The sequence below is a fragment of the Danio rerio genome, chromosome 6 (assembly GCF_052040795.2).
Source record: "Danio rerio strain M-AB ecotype USA chromosome 6, GRCz13ab, whole genome shotgun sequence".
Classification (NCBI taxonomy): Eukaryota; Metazoa; Chordata; class Actinopteri; order Cypriniformes; family Danionidae; genus Danio; species Danio rerio.
In genome coordinates this window covers 40,550,660-40,565,063 of record NC_141026.1, presented here as the reverse complement: position 1 = coordinate 40,565,063, position 14,404 = coordinate 40,550,660, and the positions used below count along the sequence as shown (strand labels likewise).

Sequence of the window (14,404 nt, the reverse complement as noted above, 5' to 3'; positions counted from 1 at the left end):
TTATATCCTCTATTTAGTGTCTATTTTTGTCAGGTCCATTAAGGTTTATTTGCTGTATACTTACGGTATATTTAGCCCTTTCACATTGGAATACAGCTTTCAGGCTCTTGTGCTAGCACAGATTCACCTCAAAAGATTATATATAACAAAGATTACTGTGGGATGATTCAACCTTGTAAAGATCTCCAGTGGTCAATCATTTTTTAGTTCAGATTAATCCAATATATCTCTTTCCAGAGAGTTTTCAGAGAGAAATAAGGTAAGGCATACACAAAGCTGAAGTATATACTCTCTGAAGAAGTTTTAAAAAATAATATAGGCATATTAAAATTGCAAAATCATATTTACACATTTATATATTTACACAAGCATAACATTTCAACAACTATGCCTTAAAATCACAAACAATATGCTGTGGTTTTATGAATACTATTTCAGTCTACTGAGCGAATGGCTAGAGATGATAGTGCTGGTGTATAAAGAGCATGGAATGACCTTAGGGCAGCCAAGCCTCATAATCTCAGTGTAAAGAAAGGCAGGCTTTAGGGACAGATTGAAAGGTACTAGAGGTGTGGGTGTATGTTGGAAAGGAAGTAGTGAGATTTAAAGGGATAGTTCAGCCAAAACTGAAATTCCATCATTTACAACTTGTTCCAAACCCGTTTGACTTTCTTTCTTCTGTTGAATGGAAAAGAATATGTTTTGAACAAAGGTGGAAACCTGTAACCACTTACTTTCGTTGTTTTTGTTTTTCTTATATGTATGTCAATGGTTACTGTTGTTCAGCCTTTTCTTAATCTTCTTTATTGTTCAACAGAAGAAATAAATTTAAGGTTTGAGGGTAAGGCCCAATTCCAATCCTATTTTTGTACCCTTACCCCTTCTCCTTCCCCTTGGCCCTTAAAACCGAGTGCGAAGGGAAAGGACTTGAAAATGTATCCCTAAGAATTAGGACAGCACTACAGCACCTGCACACGTCATCATATCATTGCAATCTCATGCTTCATATGAGATCTACGGTCGTGACTGCTGTAGTTATTCCAGTTGTGTTATTTTTTGGTATTCATCTTTAGGAAATCACCGAAGGCATATATTATGTTATCATAACGATCTAATGTGGCAATAAGATCGTAACTATACTGTGCATTTACACAGTGGTCATATTCATCAATGTAAACACACCAAAAACAACATTAACATTATAACAGACACTCTAAAAAGGTCATTCTCAGCCACTAGACTTTTCTGACAGGGTTTTCGAGTGTCATTAAGAGCAAAAATGCTGTGGGACTACTATACATGAGTTATTATTATGGATTATAGATAGCGAAATTTATTTATTTTTTATTTTATAATTTTTTTTAAGTATGACGGAAAAACACGAATGCGGTTATGAATAAATTAAAACATGTGTTGCTTTGTTGTAAAAATTTGTAATAATGACAAAAAATACTAAATTGTGGAATTCCATAATTCCGGGTGCAGCCATGCTGCCGTTGTGGCAGGTGTATTCTGGAAAATTTTCTTACCCCTTAGTTTCGAGTGTGGTCCGGAAAAATCTGAATGCGCAAAATGAGGGGTAGGGTTAAGTATTGGGCCTAAATAGTAAGTAAATTTGGGTGTGTGAGGAAACAGTGAGTACATTTTTGAATGAACTATCCCTTAAAATGTTTTCTATAAAGTTTAAATAACTTTTTGCTGCCATTCTGGTGATAAAATCTGTAGAGGAATTCTAAAAGCTCTGGCAATAATTAAATGTCAACTTGTTTTAAAGGAAAGATTGAGAAAATATTCTTGATTTTTTTAAAATAAAGTCTTTTGCAGTCTTTTTTTTGGAAATATCAATGTTAATTAAAAGTCACTGCCTCAGGCTAGTAGAAATTATGTGTGCTTATCTTCACTACATTTAAAAACAAACCTATTCAAAAGCCATTTTCTGCCAGGGCAATATCAATTAATTTTAAATCATTTCTGGCAACCCTAAACCACAAGTAGCTATTCCACATTGGAATAAAGTTTAATTCACTCCCCTAAACCTCATTTACATCCGATTACAGCACCAATATAACCCCACCAGTCCAACACCACCCAACCTACTCCAAGCTGGGATCTAACCATTGACCTTGCGCATGGTAGTCGGTTGCTCGACCTAGAGCACTTCACTAGCTGGCTTCTGCTACACATTGGCTGCAAATATTTTTCAGTCAATTATCAATCAATTTAAAAACATCTACATATCAGCAATAGCATGACAAAGGCAGGCATCCGTTGATTTTCAATTAACAAACTGTGTGTTGAAGACTATAACATTTTCTCTGTGTAAAATAATTAAATACTTCTTAAAACTCAAAATAAGTATTAGAAGTGATCCTATTTCCTGCCTCTCTTATAATGTGAGCCTGTTGAATGTTGCAAATTAGACGCACAAAACAAAATTAAAACCTGGCATCTGATATATAATATGAAATAAGAAACATTCAAGACCACAAATACCCATAAAATAGCACACACACACAGACACATACAATATGAGTCGGTTTCACTATAATAATGATCTTATCACATGTTCACTGCTTTGTGGATTTTTGACATGTTTTGGCCTTTTAAACCTGTACACACACATACTGTCAGGTCAATTCACACTGAACAATTTAATTTCACTGAAAAGTGTTTCAGCCATGTGTGAGTAAAAATATGACTCTAGAGGATATTCCCACTGTGGGCTGTGGTGACCCAGTCATAATGAAGAGTTACATTGGCTTTCTCCAGTCTCAACCCCTGACCTATGAGAAATATTTTTGTCCTCTGTTATGTTGAGTTCACACTGCATGATTGTCATAATCAAATTACTATCTACAAATCTACTATCTAGCATTCAGTGGCTGCCGTGTTCATACTGCATGATGTATCAGTGAGGATAATCACTGCAGGACTACAAAACAAAATCATGGAAATGGTACCCTGCAATATATATTTTAAATAATCTGCCATTCAAATGGTTTGTGCGCTGAATGCTGATTTAGATCAAAAAGAAACAAGAGAACAAAGATTTTGCATTGTGCAAAGAGAGATAAAATAGTTGGAGGTCAGTAAATGGTTTTGCAGCGTACTACTGCGGCTAATCAAGCTAATATTTCTTTGCTTCTGCTTAACTTTATTGTAAAGCATATCTATTCTGATATTGTGGTCTATAACTCCTGTGCGAACTCCACACTGTCCTCCTTTTTGCTCTCTCATTAGCTGTTGGTTTTCGCCAATTAGTATTTCAGATAGAACTCACTCAGAATTCCTTACAGCATGATTTTGAATTTCTGACAAGTCCCGATATTTAAAATGAGCAATATTTTACAGGCATCAGAACATGTCGACGATTCTCTCTGATCGTGTTTTTGATAATTTATACTGTGTGATTGCATCAATTTGTCCCGATTTTGGGCTTTCTGCAAAAATCTGTTGGTGAGCAAAACTCAGGGCTAAAAATAATTTTGAAATCGGCAATAGCTAGACCTTGTCACATCATTTCCCTTATGTGGTTTCCTAAAGTCTAAAAGTATGTTAAATAAAAAATATGCATGCACATACAACATCTCTCAAAGTGTGCTGAGGATTAAATAACATTACAAAAATACCTTTTCTTTCTCATTCACCTTTTGGCCATTGTTTTGTTATTCTACCATCATAATATCAGTATCCAAAACTCTGCTCTCCATCCTAATTCAATCTATTCTATACATGACAAGTTTTCCATTTTAACTAGTTCAGAGCTTATCAGGATCAGCTGATGTCCACTAAATTCAATCCAATTAGGTACACTTACAATCACCACCCATAATTAGCTCCAGTACTGTCTTGACACTCATTAGCTTCTTTGGTTGTAGTCTCTCGTCACCTGAACTTGCACTGAGCTTCAAACACCATCCTTAGGAGAACTGATCTTTTTGATATATTTTGTTAAAAAGAAAAAGAAAACTACAACTATGTACTGAAAACAGAAAGTTTTTTTCTTTTTCCATTTTTAAAAAGCTTTGTGTGAATACATCAAATTTGTCATAATAATCCCAATTACAGATCTATACCAGGTCAATTCTTTTTATTAAAACACTATGCGCAAGTAAATAAATTGTATAAAAAAAAGGATAGTTAAAGTAGAAAATCTTCATTAGGTGATGTTCTTCACCATGACAAATAAATGTTTTTTTTAGTACTACTAAAGTGGGAAGGCAAAAATGGTTCCTCTATAGTTCACAAACCTTTCAACCCACAACCCTGAAAATAAAAATGGCAGGGACTCGTGACCTCCCTTATATTCAGTGGCGTTTAAATGCATGTGTCGGTGCACACACAACCATAGGCTATAAACAATAATAATAATAATTATTTCTTAAAATTGTATAGCGCTATTCTGACCACTCAAAGTGTTTTCTACTTTGGGGGGAATCTCTTCATCCACCACCAGTGTGCAACATCCACCTGGATGACGCGACGGCAGCCATATTGCACCATACCGCACACCACACTGATTGGTGGAGAGGAGAAAACAAAGCCAATTCTATGGGGATGGTTAGGAGGCCACGATGGACACTGGCCATTGGACAAATTTGGCCAGGATGCCGGGGTGAAACCCCTACTGCTTTTCGAAGGAAATCCTGGGATTTTTAACAACCACAGAAAGTCGGGACCTCAGTTTTACATCTCATTTAAAAAGTCGCCACTCTTTAAGCAGTATAAAATCCCTATCAATATAATGGGGCTTTAGGACCCACACAGGTCACAGGGTGAGCACACCCTGTTGGTCTTACTGAGACCACTTCCAGCAGCAACTTAGCTTTCCCATGTGGTCTGCCATCAAGGTACTGACCAGGCCCAGCCCTGCTTAGCTTCAGTAGGCAACCATGTGAGAGTTGCAGAGAACTAGCTGTCGGTAAACAGGAGCAGGAGCATCTTGACAACACAAAATAATGCTACAGTCTAACATAAGCATAGTATTTTTAATTGTATATATTTTTTTATTCGTTTAATTTTAACATTAACCTCACCTAATGAGTTGGTTAGCACATTTGGAGAACAGCAAGCCCATTTCAATTTTAGAGTCCACCATTCAGAGATCATCCTTCAAGATTAGTTGTGACCTGTGTTTATTTTTAATAGATGAGAGTGCCAAAAATGTGTTGAAAACTTGTTGAACGTTTAACATCAATGTATTGACAAATACAACATCATGTAAAATCAATCTGTTGCAACTGACACAATTATTAGAGGTCACCATTCCAATGTAAAAAAAAAATTAAAAATCAGAGGCTGATCACTTTTTATTTACATCTTGCTTATTTTTTATTTTTTAGTAACATTTGAGTATTAGTAGACTGTCTGCCTAATATGTTGATACTGCTCCTTCAACAGACATTTAACTGACTATAAGAAACTTTGCAAGTACATGTCAACTTAGACTAGCCCTAACCCCAACCTAAAAGTCTACTAATAATCTAATGAGAATTAGTTGGCATGTAGATGCAATGTAACTTAAATTCAACAAATGAACCATCAAAATAAAGTGTGACCGTTTTTATGTAACTATTTACTACTGTAGATAAACTATAGTAATTGTAATAGTTTAATAAATCTGTTTGATTTTTGGAAGTCAGCAAGCAACCCACCCATCTTCCTCATGTGCCCTCCCAAGGGGTCCCAACCCCCACTTTGAAAATGACTGCTCTATGGCCTCTCTGCAAAACCCTTCTTTCGTAACTTTTATTTTTACATAAAAAGAGTGGTAATAAATACACAGTAATAAATACTATCACATTTATTATATATTTAGAATAGTAAAATCATAGGACTTTTGAACTCACTGCCTAAACATGCTCCATGTCAAAGTCTTCAGTATTAGCTTTACAATCTCATTTGGCAGGTGCTCTGCAGAGTCTTAACAGGCAATGTGTGGACTTGTCCTCAAGTGGACGGTCCATTCTGAGCAGAGTCTATTGTATGGTCCAGAAGCTACTTGGTTAAATAGGCTTACCTTACACATTAAATCATTTGAACATGCTAAAATCATTTTTTTCTGTGACCATCCATGTAAATTTGACACCATTTTTGAAAGTAAAAGCACAACCATATAATGATAGATTTTACCAAAACTGAACTGATGAGTGCTTCCCAAAAATAGTTTTAATGATTTATAGGAGCATCTGTTTATGGGTGTCTGTAAGTCATAATTTAGCCTGAAGATTTGTAGCGAGGTCAATACAGGGTTTGATTTTCCTGGTCTGGAGAACTGTGACTGTAAATTCATTTGCAGGAATTGGTTGAGGGTTTCTAAGGTTACATATGTCTGTGTGCCTGTGTGTGTGTAGACGGTTGGCAGAATAATCCCTCAGTCTAGATGGTGTAAGTCAATCTTAATTGTGATGGAGACATCCGGCAAGAGAGTGGTAGGATTAATGTTTTGCTTCAAGATTGAATGTCACAATGGAAGGAGGGGGCGAAAGTGAAAAAAAAATAGAGTGATAAGAAACTCACTGTAAAGCTGTAGCGATTTTATGAGAAACAATCATCTGCTGAAAATAGTTTCACATTGTGTCGGATTTGTTCTGTACACCTAATAGACATACTTAGAAAATAAAAACACTATAAATTAATTAATATTTTATAGCACAATATTTATATTAAAGGACAAACAATATACTAGAATGTATGACCTGAAAGATTTGTTCGTACTGTATGAAACATCCCATCCTGTAGTCTTCAACAGAGATGCAGACGCCTGTGATCTTTTTTAACCCCATGGTCTAATCCTATTAGTCAACACAGGTGCAGATGATTAAATTTATTACCCCAGCTCTACACTTGGCAGAGTCAGACAGTCATGCTCCCTGTTGATAAAGCAAGCAGACGTTTCCTTATGATTGACAGCTGAAGACAGTGTACCTGCTTAATCTGAGAAATTAAACCTGCCTGCATGCAAATCACAATGCAATCAGCTGACGGTGACTGTATAATCAAGAGTGAGCAACTTTTATGCAAACTTACTTAAAGATGGAACTAAAGAGATTACCTTTGATTTGAACTAATGTTCCAATCACTTGCTGTGTCGGGTTAATACGCAATTATGACTGCACATACTAACTTGTTGATTGATAAACATCTGTATTTTTTTTTCCAGATGCCTATCCTATCTCGGAGGTGGTGTATAAATGGACAAAAGGCCCTGGCAAGTCTGTGGTAGTGGCAGAGGAAGGGTCACGTCTCAATCAATACCATCTAATTGGCCACACAGCTGGTACGGAAGACATCAGCACAAGTAGAGGTAAATCACTTTGTCTGATCCAATCCCATTCATTGCAGTGTGTGTCAGTCAGTCAGTTAACTGGTGAATCAGCTTTATAGTTAGGACCAGGTCCAAACCGTTTTGCAGTATCTGCCTGAAATAAAAACATGGACAGCGGTGCCTATAAAAATAATTCTACTGGACATGGAGCTGCAGCTCATGTTATGCATACTGTACTGAACACTTACCAGCCCTTTAATGGTAATCTTTCACTTGAAGGAGGTGCTCATATGACTGTCATGACACCTTTATAATCATAAAGGAAATGTTATGCATGCGTTTGACAACTTTTATAAAGTGCTATTTGCTCTGTTGTGCGATTTTAAATGCAAAGATGACATTGTTTGGGATGTCTTTGTAATGACAACTCCACAAACCAATACATCAAAACCTGTCTGTCTTTGTCATGACAACTTGGCATTAACAAGACAACATAACTATTCATAATTCGGTTATAAACATGGTTGTTAAGAGGCCATTAAACACTCGTCGGCCACTTTATTAGGTACACCTCACTAGTACCGGGTTGGACCATATTTTTTTTGACATGGTCAGCAACAGTACTTAGGTAGGCTGTGGCATTGACACGATCCACACTTGGTACTAATGAATGAGCCCAAAGTGTGTCAAGAAAATGTCCCCCACACGATTACACCACCACCAGCAGCCTGAACCGTTGCTACAAAGCAGGATGGATCCATGCTTTCCTGACCCTACCCTCTAAATGTTGCAGCAAAATTTGAGACTCATTAGACCCGCCAACGATTTTCCAATCTTATTATTAAATTTTGGTGAGTCTGTGTAAATTGTAGCCTCAATTTCCTGTTACTAGCTGACAGGAGTGGCACCCATTGTGGTATTCTGTTGCTGTAGCCCATCTGCTTCAAGGTTGGACGTGTTGTGCATTCAGAGATGCTCTTGAGCATACCTTAGATGTAACGAGTGGTTATTTGAGTTACAAATACTTTATTACAGCGTCATTCAAATTTTCTTGATTTTAACTACAGGGGTACAAATTGAATTGGTCATAAAAATGTCATTAAGGCCCAATCCGAATTCTATTTTTGTACCCCTACCCCTTCCCCTTTCCCTTGGCACTTACAACCGAGGGTGAAGGGGAGGGCTTCAAAATTTACCCCTAAGATTTGGGATAGCACTACAGCACCTGCACACGTCATCATAGTCCTCGCGATCTCCTGCTTCATGTGAGATCAGACAAAGCGACTGCTGTAGTGATTCCAGTTGTGTTATTTTTTGGTATTTGTCTTCAGGAAATCACTGAAGGCATATATTATGTTATCATAACGATCTAATGTGCCAATGAGATCGTAACTTTACTGTGCATTTACACAGTGGCCATATTCATCAATGTAAACACACCAAAAACAACATTAACATTATAGCAGACACTGTAAAAAGCCCATTGACAGCCACTAGACATTACTGACAGGGTATTCAAGTGTCAGAATGTTGTGGGACTGCTGTACAGGAGTTATTAATAGGGATTATAGATCGCAATGCGGTTATGAATATATTAAAACGTGTTTGTTTGATGAAAAATCCTCATTTGTGGATCTCCTTACTTCCGGGTTCAGCAATACTGCCTTTGTGGCAGGTGTATTCTGGGAAATTTTCTTACCCCTTGGTTTCAAGTGTGGTCCTGAAAAAATCTGCGTTCAAATAGCTATTCACCCCTTCCCCTTAGCCCTACGCCAAACTAAAGAGAATTGGGACACCCCTACCCCTTGGCAAGTGCGCGCAAAACGAGAGGTAGGGGTAAGGGCTAAGGGGTAGAATTGGGATTGGGCCTAAGTCTCAATACTCCGTCAAATATTTTTATAACAGTGCCATAAATATTTTCTATCAAGTTTTCTTTAACAGAAGGCCGATTGATCATGTTTATGACGAGTTATGTTGTCTTGGTAATGTTGACATGACAAAGACAAAGACAAGTTATAATGTATCATAGCAAAGACCTCAAACAATGTCATCTTTACAGTTAAAATGACATGAGTGAACAACAGTGAATGATGTGTTATGTCATGATGTCTTATGGATGACCTATTCAAGTAGTGTTACCCATTTAATGGTACACCTTGGTTGTACTGTATGTGTAGTACCTAGGTTTGTCATCAGATCTGCCTTAATCTCGTTGCTGAAGCCATTCGAGTACACTGAACTCATTGTTATGTTTTCATGCTGAAGAACTCACATATTTATGAAACCATCATGCTGGAAGTAGCTATCACATGATAGGCACACTGTGATCAAAAATTGATTGATATGGTTAGCAACTATACTAGGGTACAGTAGGCTCTTCCGCATACAATCCAAGGAGACAAATAGATCTATTATTTTATTCTGGCCCTACCATCTGAACTCTAATCAGGCCATTCAATCTTTTTGTCCAGTCATGAGCCTATGTGCATTGTAGCCTAATTTTCAAGTTTTTAGGTGACAGGAGGGGCACTTTTTTGTTTTTCTGCTGCTGTAGCTCATCTGTTTCAAGGTTTGACATGCTTTGTATTATTTAACGCTTTTCTGAGATGCTTCTTTCTCATGCTGCCTGTCAGTTTGAACTTCAGCAGATCTTCTTACAGGCTTAAATACATTTGCTGCCATATGACTGACTGATTAGGTATTTGCTTTAACAACCAGTTAAACAGGTGTAACTTTAAGCAGGTGAGTGTATTTAGCACACTGTCATTCAATTTCAGATTCAAATCAACCATGAATTACATCGTAGCTCTTTACAAAGGTGCTGTCCAGTAACATTTTATTTACACATAAGTCAAATACACATCACAGCTCTGCCTATCTTCTAACCTGTTGTGTCACATGCATTATTTTCAGAAATAATATGTTCAATCGCAGCATTTTAGTTTTGACATCGTCTCACTTAAATAAAATGATATTCCTTGAATGATTATAGCCTTTTCAAATCAAGCTGGATGACGCATGAGTGATGAGGATTTCAGTACACCTCCCACTCACGGCCAGCTGTCTCTAGGACCAGCGAGAGTACAGGAAGAGATGAGGATGAGAGGGAGGGGGAATAAACAACACTTATCCTGAGCCATTGGGTCTGGAGGGTTAATCCTTGTGCCTCCCCATCAGTTGTGCTTTTACCATGTGACGTCGCTCAGACGCCATTGGCTCAAGCCGGCAAGAGACACATGGGAGCTCTACGAGGGGGAGAATGGGGGCCTAGACAGCATCTGCCTAATTCGGTTATGTAAAGAGGACTGGTATTACACTCATATCATTGCTGCCTCTAGCCTTGTAATCATTATGTGTGGGGGTTGGGGGCTTCCCCTTGTTCCGCTTTTATGGATGTACATATATGGATAACCGTGCTGAGCTGGCATACGGTCATATTCAATAAGACACGATCATGAGCTAGGCAGATGCTATCAACTTCACTGACCGCATCATGTTTTCAGCCCTGCTGAGTCTATTTTGCTTTTAACAGCCATTGATTAACCCATCCAAGTTCGCTGGCTGTCATCAAGTGGAAAGAAGCACTTTTAGAAACAAGTTACCAACTTGCTTTGTGGGAGATCCTTGCCTCTTCTGACATTTTGCCTTGGCTGACTTGCAGGACAAAGGTCAACTGGTCATTACTGCTGCTAATCTGAAGAGCAAACCTCTTTACAAAGTCAAAAATAGCTCCACCTGGACTTCATATCAACACAGGGTCATTAGCTCAACTTAGAACACCTGACGGAGAAGAAAGAGCAAAGGAAGGGGGAGGAAAGCCTGCTAACCTGAAATTATTTTTGGTGGAAATGTCAACACTCAATCACTTGTCCCACACCGTAAAGACATCCAGATAACCTGTCACCTTTTATTAATAAGAACTCACATCCAGAAAATAGCACCTGCAACTCTTTCAGACTGATTCAGAATCTGACCTGCTTTACTGTTGGTGTGTTCATCCGTTCCTGTCAACTGTGTTATTTTCTAGGAAAGCAAAGCACTCACCAGTTGACCAGCATGGCAGCGTTGTTTTCTGCTATGAATGGGAGTTCTCCATAAACACTCCAAAAGCTTAGCAGTAAAATCCACCACAGTCGCATGTTTTCAGCTCTCAAAGAGTCCCACCCGGCAAGGCGCATCCAAGGCGGAATATTTGAAATGGGGCACTGCCAGATGTGCTTTCTTCCCGGTCATTGAAATAAAGGGCAGTGCGAGATGAAGGGGATGCGTCGAGCCCCTCGTGACGAGGACATCTTTGCCCCCAGGGCCCTCACAATGTTCAAACTTTTCCTTGACTTCCAAGGCTCAACAGCTTGTCATCATCTTCATCTGATCCACTTGATCCGTCTCCTCTGATCCAGACTAGATTTGGTGCTGTTTGCCCCCCTTTTTTGGTTGCCTCTTTATGCAAGCAGAGAAAGAGTATATCCCAAATGTAGAGGCCTGGCCTGACAGAATGGATGGAACTATTGAAAGAGAGAGAGACAGACGAGTGTGTGTGTGTGTGTGAGAGAGAGACAGAGAGAGAGAGAGAAGCCTGCAGGATGCAGATTGTGACAAGGGATTAGTGGGACACAAAAATCCGATTTTGCCAGGAGAAAGCAGCAGTCATCAGTGGATTTTCTATAGTTTATCAGACTGTGTGGCTCAAAAGGATTTTTTTAAAAGCTTCAAATTCAATCTTCGCTTGGTTAACAGGATGTATAATGTTTTTTTTATTCACTCTGTATTCTCTTTTCTATTGCAGTTAATGATTTACCTCACCATGTTCCAGTGCACAGGGTGACAACTCTTAAACAGAGATTAAATGTTGCTCTTATTTAGATGATTCGATATGTTCCACACTGTGGATCTATTGCAGGCGACACCCCCCCCCCCCCCCCTTTAAAGTTGTTCGTCACTTAACACAATTAAATAATCTTTGTGGTCAGACATTACAGTTACTGTCCACTACATGGTGCTAATGAGACGACCAACCAGAACATCAAAATGCTTCTAAAGGAAAAATTATGACAGCTTTTTGGGAAATTCCATAATTGAATAACTTCCAGATTTCTTTTTGATTATGCATCTGTCTTCCTTTGACTTGTGTCTCACTTCATATCTCTCTCTCTCTCTTTTTCTCATTTTCTCTTTAAACCTCTCAGCTGGTTTGCACTTATCCCCCCAAGAGTTTAATCACACGTTATCCATCTCTCTCTTAGTCCCTTTGTTTCTTCTTTTCATCACTGTTATTCTCGCCCGTTCACTCATTTCATTCTACTTTTTCTGTTTCATTGTTCCCCCTACAGGTCAATACACTGTAATGATGGCCCACTTCTACCTGAAGAGGAAGATTGGTTACTTTGTGATTCAGACCTACATGCCGTGCTTCATGACTGTCATTCTGTCCCAAGTCTCATTCTGGCTCAACCGTGAATCCGTCCCAGCCAGAACTGTGTTTGGTCAGTACTTCCTTCTGCACTTTATTTATTTATTGTTTGTGGTAATTCAGGCTTTATACAAAATGAAAAGTTTTTTTTATATATTATACCTTAAATATTATGCATCTTACTACTACAAGTTATTTTATATTCATTTTATAAAGCACAAACATTTGAATATTCTTTTTTCTTTTTTTTCTTTCTTTCTTTCTTTAGCATAAAAGCATAAAACACAGAAAATTAAATGACAGCAGCTCATTTCATTTAGCAAGGTAATTTTAATGTTTTATGTAATTTATATTTGATTAATTTCAGCTTTTTGTCAATTTCAATTATTTTAGTTATCTAAGTATATACTAATGCTAATTGGTTGGTAAGGCAGTATTTCCTTTTAATAGATTTTTTAATCTGATATTTACATTTTATTTCAGATTTATTTCAAAGACCAACACTTTTTTTTAACCCTTTTAGTTTTGTATAGTGCAAACAATACCGTACCAAATTGCATGGTGTCATTTGCCCCTACTGGTTGTTACTGTAACTACAATGTTCTCTAAGATGTAGGCAGATAACATGATGAAATAAAGCCAAACATAAAATTAATTTTAACAAAATTGAAAATAACATAACCAAAAGATCCGTATCAGTATGTTTAATCAGTGTGAACAGCAAGTGAATGCATGCGGTAAGTGTTGTCAGTGCTAATGTAAAGGTGCAAAACAAAACATAAAGCCCAAATTGGAGCGTATCTCTGGCCAATTGCCCAAACAATGAATGAACAGCAGTCCGACAAACTCTCTCACTGTGTTTAAATAAGGGCAACCTCCAACCTACAACTCACAAAACATACAAAAACACAAACCAAAACAAAAATACATACAAAAAAATAAACCTTCACATGCATTCTGTATAAATCCATGCTTGTTAGCTTTTTCCAGATAATATAGATCTTCTAGACAAAGTTAAGTTTGCCTTGAAGATAATTGTAATGGTGATTCTAATGATGACATCTTACAATGTCTTAAAGAACCCAGCAGGCACAGGACGTCAACATGATGTCAGATTGATGTACCAAAAGGTCGGTGGATGTTGCATTTTGTTTGGAAATGAAAATCGGGTTAACGTCAGAACCCAACGTCAGGCCGACATCCAACCTAATATCAACCAAATATCAGCGTCTAATGATGTTACAGCTTGACGTTGTGTGGACATTAATACTATAGCATCTTTTAGACCAGTGGTTCTCAAACTGTGGTACATGTACCACTAGTGGTACGTGGCCTTCCTTCTAGTGGTACGCGGATGAATCAAATATGTCATACATGCTACATATATTTAAATGAATTATCAAAAATTATTTTTATGTGAATATGATGACATAAAGCCTATATTTAAGAGGTCCAGGCAACATTTCCAGGTGCTGATAAACCAGGAGTTTTTTATTTTTTATTTTTTAAGAACAGTAACCTACCATTCTTACTTTTAAAAGCACATTATAATTAAATGTTCTTAATATTAGGAGCTAATATGCCTTGTTTTCAAGCTGTACAGAGCTTTAGCTGCTTTTCTGGACCTAATACTGTATTTTAGTACTGCTCATTATGGTGGTACTTGCAAAGACAACTTTTTTCTGAGGTGGTACTTGATGAAAAATGTTTGAGAACCTCTGTTTTAG

The 14,404-nt window shown here is 37.6% G+C and overlaps 2 protein-coding genes across 4 annotated transcripts in view; one reads left to right on the top strand and one right to left on the bottom strand.

Annotated features, from left to right (window-relative positions):
- gabrb3 (gamma-aminobutyric acid type A receptor subunit beta3) overlaps nt 1–12,014 on the bottom strand; it is a 138,855-nt gene extending 126,841 nt beyond the window's left edge. The window contains exon 1 of one of the 2 annotated variants that reach the window (XM_087257617.1): nt 11,312–12,014. In XM_087257617.1, the coding sequence (XP_087113743.1) occupies nt 11,312–11,445 (134 nt within the window). In that variant the 5' untranslated portion in view covers nt 11,446–12,014. The remainder of the gene's footprint in view (nt 1–11,311) is intronic. The other variant, XM_087257619.1, reaches the window with a different exon arrangement.
- gabra5 (gamma-aminobutyric acid type A receptor subunit alpha5) overlaps nt 1–14,404 on the top strand; it is a 59,895-nt gene that overhangs the window by 32,040 nt on the left and 13,451 nt on the right. For both annotated transcript variants that reach the window (XM_087257627.1, XM_087257626.1), the window contains exons 8-9: nt 7,163–7,306; nt 12,598–12,750. In XM_087257627.1, the coding sequence (XP_087113753.1) occupies nt 7,163–7,306; nt 12,598–12,750 (297 nt within the window). The remainder of the gene's footprint in view (nt 1–7,162; nt 7,307–12,597; nt 12,751–14,404) is intronic.